Source organism: Corythoichthys intestinalis, chromosome 21, assembly GCF_030265065.1.
Source record: "Corythoichthys intestinalis isolate RoL2023-P3 chromosome 21, ASM3026506v1, whole genome shotgun sequence".
NCBI classification, from domain to species: Eukaryota; Metazoa; Chordata; class Actinopteri; order Syngnathiformes; family Syngnathidae; genus Corythoichthys; species Corythoichthys intestinalis.
In genome coordinates, this window is record NC_080415.1 from 15123412 (window position 1) to 15143548 (window position 20137).

General features: G+C 38.7%; 1 protein-coding gene across 6 annotated transcripts in view; it reads left to right on the plus strand.

Moving 5' to 3' along the window:
• The window catches only part of nbr1a (NBR1 autophagy cargo receptor a), a 64794-nt gene extending 46589 nt beyond the window's left edge, over positions 1–18205 (plus strand). For all 6 annotated transcript variants that reach the window (XM_057825621.1, XM_057825618.1, XM_057825622.1 and 3 more), the window contains 12 exons: positions 1029–1277; positions 3783–3896; positions 3989–4064; positions 4474–4584; positions 7561–7746; positions 10208–10306; positions 10403–10509; positions 10617–11017; positions 13357–13433; positions 14376–14463; positions 14578–14677; positions 16975–18205. In XM_057825621.1, coding sequence (XP_057681604.1) covers positions 1029–1277; positions 3783–3896; positions 3989–4064; positions 4474–4584; positions 7561–7746; positions 10208–10306; positions 10403–10509; positions 10617–11017; positions 13357–13433; positions 14376–14463; positions 14578–14677; positions 16975–17166 — 1800 coding nt within the window. In that variant the 3' untranslated portion in view covers positions 17167–18205. The remainder of the gene's footprint in view (positions 1–1028; positions 1278–3782; positions 3897–3988; positions 4065–4473; positions 4585–7560; positions 7747–10207; positions 10307–10402; positions 10510–10616; positions 11018–13356; positions 13434–14375; positions 14464–14577; positions 14678–16974) is intronic.
• Positions 18206–20137: the final 1932 nt, after the last annotated feature.

A 20137-nucleotide genomic window follows, 5' to 3' on the forward strand; every position in this document is an offset into this window, starting at 1 on the left:
ATTTGGTTAGGTAACCTGAAATTGCATAAGGGTTTTAGGACAGAAGTTGAAATAGCCTAACATGACAAATATATATTTTTAAATGATATATTTTTAAATGACGATTTTTAAACAATTACAGTAAAAAAAAAATTTGCTGCATTACATAAAGAGTATACGGTCAAAATAAAATTTTAAAGAAATACTCATGGAATTAAATACTTAAAAAGTACATAAAATATGTTCCTAAATGAAGTTTAAATCTTCGAGAACTTTTTTTTTTAATCCAAATTAACTGAATTTAATAAATTGTTAGATTTAAAGCTATGTTTACGTACACCTAGCTTGGCTAAAAATAACACGCAAGAAGTCAAATTCGCTTTTGTGGAGGTTGATAGCTGCTCCCCCAGTTGCTGTGATAGTGACCTTCTTTATTCAGGGAAAAACAATAACATGGGAGGGGCAGGAAAGAAACATAGAACATACAATAGAATACACAGACTACCTGGGGGCCACATGGCCCAGGACAAAGGAAGGGCTTGATTAGACAGAGGTTATCATATCTAGTGACTGTAATAAGGAAAGCATAAATGTTAATTGTTGGCGCAACAATTACAACATAAATACAACTTGACTATAGGCTGAACTTTAGCAGTGACTCTTTAGACTAATGCCTCTTTAATGATTAGAGTACTACAAGAACGTATCAGCGGACCACTCGTGCGACTAATCCCAGACTTTGAGAATAACTAGGTTCGCTCAAATAAACTTTCTCTGAGCAATGCAGAGGGACTGGAAGAACCACAGAAAGCTCTGGAAGTGAATGTCCTTAGAAATTTCCATGAATCAAGCACTTGAACCCGAACCGTTGGACATGTGCATTCAAATGTTTCAAGAAGTCAACATATACACTTACAAATATCCCTAACTTTTTATGAGTAGTGTATATTTTGTCATTTACTCCTCTAATTTTTCTGTTGTTTGACCGCGATTGCACGCTGCCTGTCGTGTGTATTACTGTTTTGTGTTTATCCACGGCACGTGCCCAGCTGGTGTTCATGTGGGGCAACCTCGGCCTGGCGTCAGAAGAAAGGAGGTCAGTCCCTGTGCCCCTGCTGCTGCCGGGCCAAGTTGGCGTAGTCAGCGTAACCTTTGTGGCGCCCGTGATGGAGGGCACATACACCTCACATTGGCGGCTGGCGCACCGCGGCCATCAGTTCGGACCACGCGTGTGGTGCAGCATTGTGGTGGAGCCGGGCAATGGCATCAATGCACTTAAGCACCACAGGAAACGCTTGGTGAGTCATTCATCTATTTTCTGGAATGGATGAAGCATTCACTGCTTGATACCTTTCCACTTTTGATAAATACTTCTTTTGGGCACAATTATAGACTCAACGTTTGAATGCCTGCCTAATTTTCAGATCGATCTTTGTGTCAAATTTTGAGTGCAAAAGTTGTTCAATGTTTCTGACTTTTCAAACGTTTATTAGGCATGTGCCGGTATGATATTCTGATGGTATGATAACCTTAAGCCAAAATATCACAGTTTCACGGTATCACAGTATTGTAATTACAGCTCTGAAATGTGTTACTTTGAGATATCTGGGTTAAAAAAAATTCCATTGAAACAGGATTTTGATTTTTCAAAACATTAGCAAATTGGAACATAACAATAATGTTAAAAAAACAAAACTATTCTAAATAAAATAAAAATAAATGCACTCCTTTAGGTTAGTCTAAATCCACAGCCACAGCTCAACATTATTACAGTCAGAACAAAAATAATTGGATTTTATTTTATTTTTTCCATAAAAAGCACATGTGTATGTATGACTCGTATCATGCTAACATTAAACACACACTCTTTCTCAACACAGACGGTTGGCAGAGAAAAAAAAAAAACACGTGTTTTACCACCGCTAGATACACAAAACACGCTGGAGTAACCTCGTAGATAGTGGGAAATGTTCATGACTAACCTTCAATTTTGTACAAATGCGAAATCATATTGGAGGTGTTGCCTCCTCGGCAGCCAGCCTCCGCATACATGTTTTACATGTCGGTTGGCCCTCCTCTTCTAAGCCGCGGCCGTCTGTAACTTTTCTGTAGCCGAAGTATTCCCATACTATTTTGTTTTCTTCGATGAAAAGTTCAGGAGTTTCACATCCTCCAGCCATCGTGTAGCACAGCTGACTCACGGATACTGAGCAACAACCGGTAGGGGAGCCAGCGAGGGATTTCTCCATGCATTTTAGGGACATAAAAAATAGCTTATACTTTTGGATGGTATGACAGAAAATTTTTGCTGTTTTGAAACCTCGATGTTTTCTAGGGCTGTCCTAAACGACTAATTTTCTCCCTCCCGATTAGTCAGCTGACTATTTTTGCAATCAGTCGACTAATCTAATAACTCTATTTATTTATTTATTTTTTACTAATGTAGCAATGACATTTTTGTTGACGCTTATCAATTCACAAAAACATTTTGGAACATTTAAATTCTTTGTTAAGTCAAATAAACACGTAAATAACGATAATATATCACAAATAAACAATGAGTTCAAATGCTGATAACATTTACCAGTGCAAAAGAATGGAATGTAAACCGATTCAGAACACAGACTTCGCCTTTCCAACATTAGTCAAAACAATTCTTTAAAAAAATACCTAGCATTAATATTATAGTACTAAATATAATAGTATTATGATAATTATAATAATTATTAACTGCCAATCAGATTTTTCATAAAGGGTGTCATTTTAAAGGTGTTCTTAGTGTAGAATCTGAATTCTGAAGTATGTGGGATTAACTCCAGAAATCGTTATTTATATGACGAACATGACATGCTTTTATTCTGAAATGTTCACCGGAAGTATGTTTGCTAAACAGCTAACTTAAGCTTTACACCCCGCAAAAAAAAAGCTCTTTTTATCATTGCATGTGGTGTGAGTAATAATTTTTTTTCTTTCATTTTTTCATTTGCCAATGCTGTTAGCCAGCGATTTTTCATGCTTGAAGTGTCACCTTTTAACCGCAAGTTTTTGTTTTGGAGAAGACTGCCAACGTTTTATAGCAGGCTAAAGTAGGTTGACTTTTTTCTCCATTCACCTCAATGGAGCAATGCTAACGTTTACAGTGTTTAATATAGATGTGTTTTCTTATTTCGTATGTCTGAACTTTAATTCTACAGCGTGTTGATGAGAGAAAGGAACTAGAGTCTCATATGTCATCAGCACGCACGCACAAATGCATACAGGTACGCATGCGTGCAGCGATAATACACAGCCGTTAAAATTACCGCCTTCATTTTTATTTAACGTGCGATAAATGGACTCATTGCATATCGCGACAGACTTAGCACCTTGAATAAAACATGTCGTTAGTTCGTTAGATGGACTTACTCCTGTCGTCTTGGAAAATTACAACTGGGTGACAGCGTAGGTGTTCATTCACGGCCGACGTGCAACCAAGCTTGGCATTGAAGAGACAGGACACAGCAGTGTACCCTCCTTTGTTTCTTTGAAATAAGTCAATGTGTTGGACACTCTGGTGCGCTTTTTTGGCTTTGTGCCGCTTTCCCGAGCGTCCGACATTCTGAACTTTCCACGCATATATTTTTTTTAACTCTTCATTAACCGTCGACGAATTTACGTCATTGATGACGTCGACTAGTCGGGACAGGTCTAATGTTTTCATACCACGGTATACCTTGAAACTGGTAATCGGCACATGTCTAACATTTATATGAGGAAATTTTTCAACTGAGACTACTGATATGGCTTGTTTTGTTATTTGTCAGAGGGAGCAGCTGAAGCCGGGGTCAAAGGATGAGATCCTGTCCAAAGAGTGCTTGGAGGTGGACATCAGGCACAATGGCTTTTTCCTGCCTTACGTAGACCTGCTGACAGCACAGGTGCCCACCTCAGCCACGCGCACAAACGCAAACACATAGTTAATTCCGGGTAACCATAGTGACAGATTTGTTGGGATTTTGTTTTCCTTAAGGATCTTCTGTCCTTTGAGTTGATGGATATCAACATTGTGCAGGAGTTGGAGAAGGTTCCGAACAACACTCCCGTGGGTAAGTGATTGCTTGTTGTTGGAAAATGTACACTTAAACCAGTGTTTCCTGACTCATTGAGCCTTCATATGGGAAAAATCTCACGGCACGGTAGTGAATAGAAAGGTCACAAGGAATATACAGAGTTGTATTACTTTTACTATTAATTGAGAGACTCCAGGTTTAGGAGTTATGAGCTCTTGTTAGGTTGGATGCTTAGTGTTATAAGGAAAGAACTGAAGCCATTCTTCAGGTATGCTGCTTAAATATTTAAAATGTGAAATTTATTATTAATTCATTTTTTATGAAAATGACACTAACCTGTCATAATACAGTGGTTAGAAATCACTACTCTAAACTTCACTTGAGATGTGTTTGATATTTGATGCAGTGTTTAAAAACATATTTTCCGCATTTTCCCTCCCCCTAGATTTGACACCTTGCATCTCTCCTTTGCCCCATGATGCAGCAGTGCCAGAGAAGGCGCTCACTGCGCAGATCAAAGACGACTCGCAGGTCACAGGCGTCCGCAAACTTTTTGGTAAGGTGGTAATAGGGTAACTATAGCCCTATCAACTCTTTATAGTGAAAATGACTATTTTTGGTTATTTTAAAACTATTTTTGGTCATTTTAAAACTGTAATAGCCCCATAAAGCCATGGCGTCCACAAATGTGGACATCATATTTTGGGGCCATGTGGGCCGTAATATTACAGTATTTTCCCCACGATGAGGTGCAACTAAAAGCCTTCAATTTTCTCAAAAGCAGACAGTCACTTTATAATCTGATGTGCCCCATCTAGTGGCTGTATAACACAACCCCAAACATTACTACTACAACTGCGCCTTATAATACGGTGCGCTCTATATTAGAGCCGGGCGGTATACCAAAAATTTACCGTTACCGAAATTCTTCACGATGACCAACGTAATTTTGACCATGTCGGGAAATTTGGTAATTTGATAAAACAAGAAAATAATTAGAATACCTTTTTTAATATAGTATATAAAATAGTGTTTTCATCCCGCCTTTACTCCGTGTTGTTTGGCTATGTTCATTCCCCTTTAAGAATGCAGTCAGTGTGCTTACGTATGAAGTCACGTGGTTATCAGGAAGTCAAAGAAACGAAGCCTGGTATGCTAACGCTAGCGGAGAACGCTACAAGCAAACCTGATGGAGTTTGGCTTAAGGGAGCTTCGCCAAACTTTCACCCGACATTTAGTAGACTCTTGGCGGCATCCACCCGCTGTCCTTCCTGATTCTCACGATTTCACGAGAGGGTGCTTTCAGTGCTTTCTACTGGTAGCCAGGCCACAGGCTAATGCTAGCGGCTAACGCTACAAATTAACGTGATGGAGTCGGATAGCGGCTCTAACCTTGTCAAAACGGCTGAAATTGGGCACGGACTGCATCTAGCAATTAGTATGTCGCGTTATTTTGAGTATGTGTTATTTCTTTGATAGCCTTATGATGGTAACACATTCAGCATATAGTACAATCCAATAGTGAAACCTATAATATGACCGTTTAATTGCCACATCTATTTTTCACATCTATTTTTCAGTATGTGCTTGCTTTATTCTTCTGTGTCATTACTTCCGTCATTAATTCAAACGTTTCATTGGCATAAAAGCAATATAACTTTAATGTGTGTGTGTGTGGGGGGGTGCATGTGTGCATGCATGTATTAAAAAATGCTGTGGGGAAAAAAAAAAACTGAAACCTTGAAGTAAACACTTGTGTTGAGTAATTATGTCACAGCAGCCATTAACTATAAGTTGTCTGTTTGAAGTAAACTGTTCAAGCTGTAAATCATTTGTGTTACAATGACATGTTTACACAGTCGTCGTTTTGATTTTTACAATGTTGTACATTGTTCAAGTTATACAAGCTATTATAAATGTTCATACTTGAATTCTTATTGTTTACAAGAATTTTTTATATACTTAATGTTTAGACTGCATGTACAATTGCTAACTATGTTAAATTGAAAGCTGTTAAATAAATCCACGAGGAACGGTTAATTTGTATTTCATGCATTGATTTGGATTTTCAAATTATATAACTGTCCGTTTGGTTGAATTTATCGTCATATATCGTTATCGAGGTAAGTCTGCTCAATTTACCGTGATACGTACTGAAGGCCATACCGACCAGCCTTACTCTGTAGAGAAAAAGTTTTAAAATAGGCCAGTCATTGAAGGCAAGGCGAGGCAAATTTATTTCTATAGCACAATTCAACACAAGGCAATTGTGTTTTACATCACATGAAGATCATAAAAATCACATTTATATCAATACAACGTAAAAACCAAGACAATCAAAATCGGAAATAAAATTATAAAGATCGCATTTAATCACAAATAGAATAAAAATAAATAAATAAAAATAAAACAAAAACTACTACTAATAATAATAATTGAAATCAGCAATGGAGATAAGCACAAGAGGAATAGAAAGCAGGTAGATTTAAATATATAGCCAGTTATGGATATGCAGTGCTAAACAAAAGCGTTTTTAGCCCTGATTTAAAAGAGCTAACAGTTTGAGCATACTTCAGACGTTCAGGTAACTTGTTCCAGAGGTGAGGAGCATAATAACTAAATACTGCCTCACCCTGCTTGGTTCTTGTTCTTGGAACATGCAGAAGACCGATTCCAGACAACCTTAGGGGTCTAGATGTCTCATAGGAATCTAACAAGTCAAGCATGTATTTTGGTCAAAGGCCATTAAGTGTTTTGTAGACGAGCAGTAGTATTTTATCGTCTATCCTTTGACTCACTGGAAGCCAGTGTAGCGATTTCAAAACCGGTGTAATGTGGTCCAGCATTCTTGTATTTGTGAGGACTCTGGCTGCAGCATTCTGTACTAGCTGCAGCTTCCTGACTGATTTTTTTATCAAGACCCGTAAATATACCGTTGCAATGGTCCAATCTGCTGAAAATGAATGCATGCATGAGTTTTTCCATGTCTTGTTGAGTCAGAAGCCCCTTAATTTTGGTTGTATTTTTTAGGTAGTAATAAGCGGATTTAGTGACTGACTTTAGATGGCTATCCAATTTTAGGTCTGAGTCAATAACTATGCCAAGGTTTCTGACTTGATTTGTAGCTGTAAGTGACATTGTGCTAAGTTGCCTGCTTATCTTTGACCTTTCCTTTTTTGGCCCAATTATGATCACCTCTGTCTTCTCCACATTTAACTGGAGAAAATTCTGGCACATCCATTCATTGATTTGATGAATGCATTTACTCTGGATGGAAGGTGTGCCTTCAACTCCAATGTGCCTTATTTGCGGAAAAAATGGTACTATTTTGCTATACAATAAGTGTGCCCTATTCATTCCTTCATCTTTTATACCATAACATAAAAAAAATAATATTAATAAAAACAGAAATACACTATTGTTAGTGGCCTCAATAACACCCTAAAGCTTTTTCCTTTTCCGCAGATTTCATAGTATTTAAACAAGGGTTAATGTACAATGCATGTTTCATAAGAATGTTTTCGTTCCTCAGGAGGGAAAACCAAGCACCCGAGAGAGCACCCGTGGGAGGCGGCTGTCCTGGGCGAGGAACATGAGGAGGAGATCAGCGGTGCTCAGTTCCTGTGCGAGACGGTCATCCGCTCACTTACCCTGGAGGAAGCCCCTGACCACAGGCCTGTGCGTAGGAACCAGGAGCATAGCGCCCGCCAGGCGCAAGGTAAGGACCGACCTCAAACATGCAGCTCAACTTTGTTGTTGTTTACACCAAGTTTTTTAGGTCACAGGAATTAATCCTAATGTGGTTTCCATGATTGTAGCTAATTTAATATGGTAATTTGGGTGATCTTAAGCATTCCCACAGTATGTGCTACACAGCTCTTCTTTGTCCTCTAAGCAAGTCATTAGTTAGGATAAGTTATTTCAAATTTCTTCATTGAAAATATTTTTTCCGACATACTGAAAAATATTTGAGTTTTGAGAGAAGAGCATGTAAGTGCTAGTGCTAGTATAAAGGCTCATATCATGATCGTAGTGGGAGCGCTGACTTTAAATGCTAATGTTTGAGTGCCATTTACGGCGCCAGACGTCTAATTCATTTTGACTGGGAGGGGGCGAATGAAGGACGTCATACTCATTTTCGCTTCCTAGCGCAGTCAATAGCAGCCAATGAGTTAACCCTTTCAGGTGTGGGCCTATTTTGCCCGATTTTGCATGCCTTTGATGTTGCCTTTATATTTCAAAGAAAAGCATCATCACAATGGCCTAGTTGGGTCCTTATTTTCAGGACACCATGAACTTCATGTCCAAACTGTTGTTTTCTTCACTGACCAATTGTAATCAACATTTTGGACCCAAAAAGATAAAAAGGAAAATCCAAAATATTTTTGTCAAAATTTTAAGGTCGTCCCAGTCGAGTAATTTTCTCCCGATTAGTCAGCGAACTATTTTTACGATTAGTCGGCGAATCAAATTTTTATTTTTTTCACAAATTTAGCAATGATTTTTTTTTATGCTTATAAATTCTCAAAAACATTTTGGAACACTTAAATTATTTATTAAAATACAAATAAACACGTAACTAGCAATAATAAATCACAAACAAATAGGTCAAATGCTGATAGCTTTAACGAGTGCAAAACAACGGAATGTAAACAACACAGATTCAGAACACTGACTTCGCCTTTCCAACTTGATTCTCAACAATTCATAAAAAAAAAAAAAAAAAGTCTAGCATTAATATTATAATATACTATATATTATAATATTGTAATAATTATTCACTGTCAGATTTTTCATTAAGGGGCTCGTTTTAAAGCTATACTTAATGTAGAATCTCAATTCTGTAGTATGTGGGATTAACTCCAGAAATCGTTTTGATATGACGAACATGACATGCTTTTATTTTGAAATTTTCACCGGAAGGACGTTCGCTAAACCGGTAACCGTAAGCTGTACACTCCGCAAAAAAAACCACTTTTCGGCATTGCATGTGGTGTCGGTAATAGTTTTTTTTTTTTTAAATGCTGTTAATTTTTCATGTTTGAAATCTCACCTTTTAACCGTAAGTTTGCGTTTTGGAGAAGACTACCAATGTTATGTCAAGGCTAAAGTAGGTTGTCTTTTTTTCTCCATTAGCCTCAATGTAGCAATGCTAATGTTTACGGTGTTTAATATAGATTTTTTTCCTTGTTTTGTACATCTGAACTTTAATTCTACAGCGTGTTGATGACCAATAAACATCTGTGAAAGGAACTGGAGTCTCATATGCCATCAACACGCAAGCACAAATGCATGCATGGACGCACGCGGCGATAAAACGCAGCCGTGAAAATTACCGTCCTCCATTTTTAGTTACCGTGCAAGAAATGGACTCATTGCTTATCGCAACAGGCTAAGCAACTTCAATAAAACATCGTTAGTTAGATGGACTTACGATCTGCCAGCTTGTTGTCTCCTGTCGTCTTCCAAAATTACAACTGGGTGCCTGGTATGCAAGCTTGACATTGAAGAGAACGGAACCACCAGTGTAGCCTCCTTTGTTTCGTTGAAATAAGTCAATGTATTGGCCATTTTGGTACGCTTTGTTGGCTTTGTACCGCTTTCTCCGCTTGCATACCGAGCGTACATTTCCATGAAAATATATATTTTTCTAACCCTTCATTAACCGTCGATGTTGTGTTCGTCGGCACATTTCCGTCATCGAGGACAGCTCTACTTCAAAGAGTACATGCGTGCAGGATATGTCGACGCGTCCCACAACTTTAAAGGGTTAACAAAGACACCGTTCCAGTGGAAAATTGATTCTTGCCAGGAGCGTTTTTATAATGTTTTGGTATACAAAGTATTGCGAAATGTCACTATATTTTTTTGTCGCACGTCTATTTTATTTTTACTTTGATATCATTCCTTAATGATATATTTTCGTTCTTTGCACTACTAGACATGCATTTAACCGGTTGTTCCAAAATGTCAGGGTACATTTAAAAAACAAAGCTCTTCAAAATCTCATAAAATAGCTAAAAACAAAATTACCATATTTTCTTAGCTTGAATAAATGCAACCTTCTAAAAGTGCTTAAATGTCACTTACTTATGAGCCACAGATAAACCAACCATTTAAATTTTTCCTGCTTGTTAGCCGTTTCGGCTTTGTATGACAGATTCTCTCCTCACTCACAGTCGTTTCACGAGGTCCCAAAATGGGTCCAGAGGGAGAGCCGCCGTCCGAGAAGGGCGAGCGAGAAGACAATGAGATTTGCGGACCAACGACAATGCCAGGTTGGCATAAATTTCTTCTATTTAAACATATACCACCTGAAACAATATGTTTGTCATTATTCATGTGTATTTTATGTTATTCACGAAATTTGTCAGAAATCATTGGTGGCGTCCTGCCAGTTGGTCAGCATCAGGATGACGAGGATGATGAGGATGAAGATATGAAGGAATGTAAGGAGGAGAAAGCTGATGACTGGGATGAGGTGAGCACAATGTTTTGAAAATGTTCCGCAAATTAAACCGTCAACTTATCTGAAAACACACAAGACTGTCTTTGTTAAACTTGGAAATCATTTAATCTTTCTCCTAGGTGAGCAGTCAGACGTCCTCGTCCTCCTCTTGCGATGACTTCATCATCGTCCTGCCTGACTGCTTCGACATGAGTCGCCCGCTCGGAGAGTCCATGTACAGCTCGGCGATGTCGCAGCCGGACGCTGTCGTCACGGCAACACTGGCCAGCCCGGAGCCGCTGCAAGAGGAGGACTATGCCTCAGACGCAGGAGGGGTGTCGCCACCACCACCGGGAGAGAGGGAACATGACGATGAGAAGCAGACAGAGGATGACGATGACCCGGCAGGTGATGTCGTGACCTCAGACGCCCTCACCATCCACAGCAGTGTGAACCAGATGCTGTGTGCCTCGCAAACACTGGACGCCGCCACCCTCACACCGGAAGTGGTTCCCCCGCCGCCGGCCATCTACTCGCCCAGGTGAGAAGGTCGCTCCAGCAACTTTGTCACTAACCAACTTCCTGTTTCGCGATCACCAATTGTCCACTTTCTGTTTCATGATCACTCAAGCATTCTTATTGTGGGGATGCTTTGCAAAGCAAAGCTACCCACATAGAATATTTTTTCTAATTTTCAATATTATAAAAAAAAAGGCCCATTAACTTCCAATAGCAAAAATTTCTAAATGTATCTCGTCCTACATTTTATATCCGATTAGCATAATCTACACAAAAAAAAATTTTGGGGGGATAAAAATGTATGGTTCTACCAAAGTTTGACAACAAACATCCCCATTTATTTCCAATCTCATTACCAATACTAAGCATAACCCGATATTAACAGCAAGTGAGCTAAAAAAAAAACTCAAACTCTACAGGAAGTGACCTCACCAGGGGGAGGTGCCGCAGAAATGCCCTAAAATCAATGCAAAATAACCCCCAAACCATGAAAACAAAAAAAAAAACAGCGCTAAAAGGCAAAAAAACTAGGTGTGCACGATATCCATTTTTTGAAACCCGATATCGATAACTTCCAGCTCCTTAAGGCCGATACAGATACGATAACTGATAGTATATAATTTTTTAATGTATATTGACCTGAGTTTTTGAACACCTGGATTCACCATAGATAGGTGGATTCATCATAGATTTGCCTTTGACCTAACCAGAATTTTCATGATAACATGAACATTATTAAAATGAACAAAACAAAGACGAGAACAGTTTTGACTTCAAATAAAGTGCCCGTATTCATTTTTTCAAATATGCTTTGAGTCAATCACAGTCAGTCAATATCATTGCCGATGTGTTCCCCTGAATAATAAACACAGAACTAAAAGAAACATAAACCCAACAGGTATTGCGCTTTGTCAGCAGAAAAAACATTAGGTGCAACAGGAGAGGAGACTTTTGTTGTCTTGGTCCATAAAACAATTTTCTTAACCTGGCAATTATAGGACAGCAAGCCTATCAATAACCAAAAGGCCTCTCAATAGCTTGTAAACATAACACTGTACAATGCAAACATTTGCTAATTGCCATAGTAAGGTTCATCACTCAGTGATGGAACAATAAGGCCTCTAGAACAGTAACAAAACTTTGCATACTGGCAAAACAGGAGTGGAAACAAACACACACATCCCAATCCATCAACACCGTGCCAAAATTAATACTAATAGGCCAGATAATGTACAATGTTATTGGATTTATTGGGATGACGTCATAATTCGGTCCGATAATTATCGTGCACCTTAAAAAAACCCAGTAAAAACTGGGGAAAAAAATTAGGGCTGTCAAACGATTAAAATTTTTAATCGAGTTAATTACAGCTTAAAAATTAATTAATCGTAATTAATCGCAATTAATCGCAATTCACACCATCTATAAGATATGCCATATTTTTCTGTAAATTATTGTTGGAATGGAAAGATAAGACACAAGATAGATATATACATTCAACACATGGTACATAAGGACTGTATTTATTTATTATAACAATAAATCAACAAGATGGCATTAACATTACTAACATTCTGTTAAAGCGATCCATGGATAGAAAGACTTGTAGTTCTTAAAAGATTAATGTTAGTACAAGTTATAGAAATTTTATATTAAAACCCCTCTTAATGTTTTCGTTTTAATAAAATTTGTAAAATTTTCAATCAAAAAATAAACTAGTAGCCCGCCATTGTTGATGTCAATAATTACTTACACAATGCTCATGGGTGCTGAAGCCTATAAAATCAGTCGCACCCAGGCGCCAGCAGAGGGGGGCAAAACTCCATAAAACACAACAAATGAGCGTTTCACTGTACTGTTATTTAAATATGTCTGAGCGGGGCATCTGCGTTAATTGCGTCAAATATTTTAACGTGATTAATCTAAAAAATTAATTAACGCCCGTTAACGCGATAATTTTGACAGCCCTAAAAAAAACATCTGGGGGAAAAAATTGTAAAGTCCCGAAAAACTGAGAGGGGAAAAAAAAGCCAAACCAAAACAACGGGGAAAAGAACACCAAAACTGGAAAAAACACATTTGAGTCGTTATAGGGCACGGCACTCATTGGCTGCCATTGACAGCATTCAGTCACCCCTCCCAGTCAAAAAGGAAATTAATTGGACGGTCATCGCAGTCAATGGCAGTCAACTGGTTAACAATGTAGAGACCTGAAAAATTCCTTGGCAAGTTACTGAAAATCTACAGGAAGGGATGCATATGAGGGCAAAGCATCACTATTTAATTTGTGCTGAAATTGCATTTTCTTTTTATGATAGTAACCTTCCACTCATCAATTTTTATGCCTGTTTGCTATCTCAGGTCTGAGGCTTTATACCTGGCTGAGGACGCGTGTCACGCAGCAGAAGAGACGCACACGCCGAGGGTCCATGCCAATGGTGAGTTTATGCTAGAGAATTTTCATGTTTTAATTAGGGCTGTCAAAATTATCGCGTTAACGGGCAGTAATTTTTTTTTATTAATCACGTTAAAATATTTGACGCATTTAACGCACATGCCCTGCTCAAACACATTAAAATGACAGCACAGTGTCATATCCACTTGTTACTTGTGTTTTTTGGTGTTTTGTCGCCCTCTGCTGGCGCTTGGGTGCGACGGATTTTATGGGTTTCAGCACTATGAGCAGTGTGTAATTATTGACATCAACAATGGCGAGCTACTAGTTTATTTTTTGTTTGAAAATGTTACAAGTTTTATTGAAACGAAAACATTAAGAGTGGTTTTAATATAAAATTTCTATAACTTGTACTTACATTTGTCTTTTAAAAACTACAAGTCTTTCTATCCATGGATCGCTTTAACAGAATTTTAATAATGTTAATGCCATCTTGTTGATTTATTGTTATAATAAACAAATAGTACAGTACTTATGTATATTGTATGTATGTTGAATGTATATATCCGTCTTGTCTTATCTTTCTATTCCAACAATAATTTACAGAAAAATATGGCATATTTTATAGATGCTTTGAATTGCGATTACAATTAATTAATTTTTAAGCTGTGATTAACTCGATTAAAAAATTTTAATCGTTTGACAGCCCTAGTTTTAATATGATGTTTGCATCAACCCCAGATCCTTAACTATGTTTTGTTGCTAAAAAGGGAAAACCTCAGGAAACAATTACTGCAAATAATAATGTCTTGTTGTTGTGAGAAAAGTATCCATCCTCTTTTTAGGTTGAAAGAGGAAACCCTTCGTGGCTTGAAAAGGAAATAAGACTAGGACAATATGTCACATCAGCACAAGGCATTCTTCCTCTTTTGCAATTGCTAGCGTGTCATTTATTTTGTTTTGTTTTCTTATCCTTTTTCTGCAGTTTCCTCGGGTCTGTCCAGATCCGCGGGGTCAGCGTCCAGTGCCTTTGAGACGTACAACCCTAGACCTAGCAATGCACTGCAACCCAGGTGAATTTTCCCCTTTCACCTTCCCAGTTTCTTTTCGTCAACAAAATTTGAGTTTTACGCTAACATAGGAGGAACATTTAATCACACAAACTAAACTGCAGTATTGCCTTGCAGGGTTCAAGGGGGCCTCACCGAGGGCCTGGTCAAGGGGGCCCTCTCTGTGGCGGCGTCTGCTTACAAGGCTCTGTTTACTGGGCCTAACTGTCCCATACAGGTACATCAATCACCTCATGCTAAATTGGAGGACATCAGGGAAAATGCAGTAGCATATGACATCTTATTATGGATGCAGACATTTTGTGATGTCATTTATACCTATGCACATTCACACTTAGACTCTAGCACAGGTGCATGTGATAATGGGTATTAGTGACATAATGAGGAGAGCCAGGTAATTCAAAACAGTGTTTTTCACATTTTTACATTGAAAAAAATCTCGCGGCACACCACAAACCAAAAATGTTCCAAAACTTTCTGTACAGTATATTTAATTATGAACTAATTTCTCAATATTTATACTTACTCAGTGTGAAACTTGAGCCTTTTTAGATTAGCACAAATCCAATATCCTGGCAGGAATCTTCTTCAACAGCTCTCAGTCTCTTTCTTTTATTTTTTAGTGCAGTTAGGCTTGAAAATCTGAGAATTATCAGACGGGGACTTTAGCAAAGTCTTTAAACGCCGCAGGACCGAGCATCTCGCTAACAATGGCTTTGCAGGCAGGTAGTATCAATATGTCTGCCACAGTGTGGGACTTTTTGGATTTAGCAACAAGTTCAGCAGCAAGGGCTTTGAGGCTTTGAGGGCTTTCTCATTTACCTTTGTAGTTTTTCTTTAAAAAAGTTGCCTGTTTCTCTGTGTTTTCACAAAGGCGAACAAAATAGTCCCTCAAATTTTTTTGAAGCAACGGGTGTTTCATTTGTAGATGATGTTTAAACTTGCTTGGCACCATGGCACTGTTGGAGAGCTGCTTATGTCGTGTTCAAGAACTGCTCGGATTTCTAGCCATCAGCCACTGTGCTGTCCTCAACAATGTGTTGGTGTAAAACAAAGGGGGAGGATTGACAGTCGTCACATATGGATGAAATGGAAAGGTCATTTTTGTGTATATCGACACTTTCGGAGTCTGATCAAATGATGTACAGTAGACTTGCTAGGGTCCACATTGTCACGGACAACAAGGTGGCTGATGGCTATAAATCCGAGCAGTTCTTGAATGCGACGCGAGCAACACCTTGCTCATCTGCAACCTTCTATATACTCCTTCCTTCCTTCCTGCAACGCCGCTCAACGACGTTAAAAAAGCGATATTGGATAATTTTTCGCACCACACCTGACGATTTACACTATCACACAAAAATAAAAAAATAATTCTGTTCTTTTCAATCTAAGATAGACATGATAAAGGTGTAGCCTTTCCTTTTATTACTTAATTTCATCAATTGATAAAATGTTGCAATTTTTTATTTGGAAAGCTTTTAATATAGGTAATTAAATTCCCAGGAGCTAATAACATCCTTTTACAAAAACAATAAAATATTGTGATCTCATCACTGTATATCACTCCTATTATCACAGGTAGAAGGCCTGTCAAGGTACCACTCAAAGTAGTTGTTTTTCTTCTGGTGGACACGAACTTCAAAGTCCTACTCCTCCATCAATCGTGAACTGATTGTCTTGAAACTTGGGATCTATGTAGCATGGGCCAGTATATCCATCCTTGGAGCCCGGTTTAAAATAATAATAATAATAATTTGCATCAGGGTTTATTAATTATTTGAGGACTTACAGTTAGGAGTTAGCCAGTAGAGGACAGCCTTCTATAGGTTAGGAATTTGCCAGTACATTGATGCTTATACTTAACGAAATACATTGGTTCTTGAAGTAGTTTCTTAACTTGAAAATTCCGTAAGTAGAGATGCGTTTTCCATATAAATGACCTAATCTGTTCCAAGCCCCCCCAAAATTCAGACATCAATCTTTTTTAATGCATCAAAACATGTAACAAATATATGTTACAATTAGATTATTGCACAATAAACAAAATCTGAGTTGTGCATAATATAAAAAAACAAGATTAGAGTAAAGAATCAAAGTCATGTAAAGCTGTCGGAAAACAAGGGCCGAATGAAGAGGACGCTTGGATATACACATACACATACAGTAGAGTTCCCTCTCAGCCAGGTGAATGCCAGGAATGCTAGGCAATAGCCAATTGCAGAGCAGCTATGCATAGAGCAAAGCAGAGCTGCGAGTATAGTACCAGCCAGAATGTATTATTGCCTCATCCTGAAATTTCTTTCTTAACAAGAGGCAATATTTTCTCGTTGAGGCATGCCTTAACCTGAAAATTCTGTAAGGAGAGACGTTCTGAAGTAGAGGTACCACTGTATAGCATAGCCTTCAGCCTGTATAGCACACCTGTGCCTGTTTTAGGTTAACTTTGATTAACCTGGCCTTTAAAAATGTCTTAAATTTAGTCCTATCTTGACATGTCCTATTTCTCTGTAGCGCGGGGTGGACCCGGCAGCCCGCCAGGATCCGTCCCTCATGGCCATGCTGCTGGAGATGGGTTTCCGAGACCGGCATCTCAACCAGCGTTTGCTGCGCAAGCACAGCTACAACCTGCTGCACACCGTCAACGAGCTGGTGCAGATGGCTGAGGACGCGCCGCCAGGACGCGCTGTCCAGGCTCCCCACTGATGGGAAGGCATGCCATGATGTCTTTTTTTTTTTTTCGTTCTTCTTTGTTTCCTCTTCAATGTCAAGACATATTTAAAGGGTGAGCAAGGTATTGTTGTCTTCATTTGGACCAAGCCTGGTTGTAAAGAAGTACATTTAGATGCTTGATTGCTGGTAATCTTTATATGTGGAAAGAAAATCGAAAAGTTTTAGTGTTTTTATATGAACATTTTTTGATGGGACTAACGTCTCTTTTCCACTGCATGGCATGTTGACACAAAGTACTATTTCTAGTACAAGCTCAGACAGGGTTCCAAGCATCATTGTGTTAGAGTAATCCTATGTGCAATGGGAGAAAATGGCAAAAATCAAACACTTTGGATGCTAATTGGTAAATACAGGAGAAAGCTGCTTTCTTACATTGTTGTAATAACAAAGTTTGCCAAGCTGGGCTTGTATGGCACAGTGGAAAAGCGACGTGAGTACAAACAGCTGAATGTGGTAGAAAAGTGCAAATAGCGACGCGACCCTTTTTCCGTTAGCATTAGTTCACTCTGCCTAAACAATGCAATCTTTTTTGTATCCGAGTACTGTTCTTTCTCTTTTAGACGTTGACGTGTGGAATGTATACAAAGAATATATATCTAAATAAATATATCACCGCGGGAGTTTCGAGTGGTGTTCCGGTGGTCCGCTTGACGCCTTCTTCCCGCTCTTTTCACCAAAACCTAGCAAAGCTCGTATTAGCAACTTGAGATGTCTCCGCAAACAACACATTCCTCAATCTCCAGTGTGATACCAACAACCTTTTATGACTATTATTGTTATTGCCTTTTTGTCCATCATCATACTTGGATAATAGAGTTGCTTGTTTTGCGGTGCGTGTTTTGAAGCAGATTCCTATTTTATCAGCGTGAGTGGTTTTGAGATTTCTGTAGTCGTGTTGTCTCTGTCGTGCTGAATGTTATACAGTAGAAAAGATCCGCTTGTCACATTTCCTTCAGCAAACACTTTCACAACCCTTCTGCTGTAGTTCCCAAAATAAACTATTTGCACATGGCTTGTATCTTTCCTATCAGTTCATGATGCACCTTGGTTTTGTAGTTAATGCTTTATATTTACAGATTAAGAGTTCCATAAGTGGCTTGCGTTATGGTCTCAAACCAGCAGTCATGATGTGAAATGCAAAGGAACTTTTTCAAATTTTCTGGAAATGCTAGTAGCCACATTTAGTGAAGGATGAGGCTTAAATTTCAGTAAAGTAGCATTAAAATTGATCTGAAATTTGTTACTTTGTCAGTTAGTGGGAGGGCTGACATATGGTGGAAGTGTCTTTAATGTGTTGTATTTGGTTTCCTTATACCTACCTGCAGATACCTCATGTGTTTGAAATGACACACTGTTTAAACATTGTGATACTGAGTAGCTTTTAGTGGCCTTATTTGCAGAGGTGGGTAGAGTAGCCAAAATTTTTACTCAAGGGTAGCGTTACTTCAAAATAATACTACTCAAGTAAAAGTAGTCATCTAAAAAATGTACCGTAGTCAAGTACAAGTAAAGTATTTGGTTAAAAGAATACTCAAGTCATGAGTAACATTGGGGCTAACTGCTTACGATGTTTGATTTCATTTTTAAACAAGTTTTTGTCTCAGCACCGTTACCGATGTTATGATACTGTACTATAACCTATTACATAACCACATTGAAGCAACACTAGGTAAATTCAACTTTTATAAAATATTTTCATAACATTTGGGATGATATGTCGACTGACAACTAGTGGAATGGCACCTCTTTTATATCTTGGGGGGCGGGATCTGTATCGCTTTCACCAGCACTAATTAACTTTGAGGAGGGTAGCAGGAACCCTGCCACACAAAAAAAACTACAAACATGCTGACTGCATTACGGCATACGTCACTTCGCCCTTTCGTTATAAAGACTGAAGTCAATGTGAACGCTATCGCGCAAATTCTGCAAAGATGGCAGGGCAACAATAGAGACAAAAAGTTTTGTCTGAGGAGGGAAAAAAGGGAGGCTACCAGGATATACAAAATAAACATTGGCCCGGTTGTCACTCGCGGGTTTGATGCCCACCCCCTAACCAAACTTGTCAGCGCTGATGAGTTTTGGTGGGGTGTGGGGTTAGCCACATGGTTGCTAACCGTCATATGCTATTGTTTAGCCACAACTGGATTCATTACGTTATTACTATTCATCCTTCACATAGCTGCTGGAAACAAAAAATGTTGTTTGATCCATCAGCAGGCGACCGGGAGATCATGATTTTACGACACTGTGTGGGTGTGCGCGCTGGTCCTCATGGGAAACGCAAAACACTATTGCTTTTGGCCACCATTGTTGCTAAAATTGACCAAAACTGAAAAGTTACTAAGTGTTGCTTTAAGCAACAACAAAAAAATACCCCCTCTCCCCCCAAAAAAAATTCCAGTGAGAGAAAAGAAAAAAGAGAAAAAAATTCTACGTAATGAAGCATTATTCGTTCAAAGAGCATGAGTGCCTCTAGTGGAGAAAAAAATTCCGATTATGAAACTAAAAGAATCATATCTCTGGTTTTCTGTGGTCAATCGGTGACAAATAAAAACTGGGTGAGAGGTTAAAATCTGCGATTTTGAGCCATGTTGACGGCAGCCCTCTACATCAGGGCTGGGCAAACCGGTCCTCGAGGGCCGCAGTGGGTCCTGGTCTTTGTTCCAACTGATTCAGCGCACACAGTATAACCAATGAGGTTTCAGTGGAAACAAGGAGCACCTGACTGCAATCAACTGATTGCACTTGTAAGAAACCAGATTGGTGAGAGGCTATCCTCATGATGGGTATGAACAGAAACCCGCACCCACTGCGGCCCTTTGTGGAATAGTTTGCCCACCCCTGCTCTACATCAAATACAATTTTTTTTACGGAGCTTAAAGACGCCACATGATTGAACAGGCTAGCGTGATCATAAAATCGCAAGCTTGAGTATGATTGG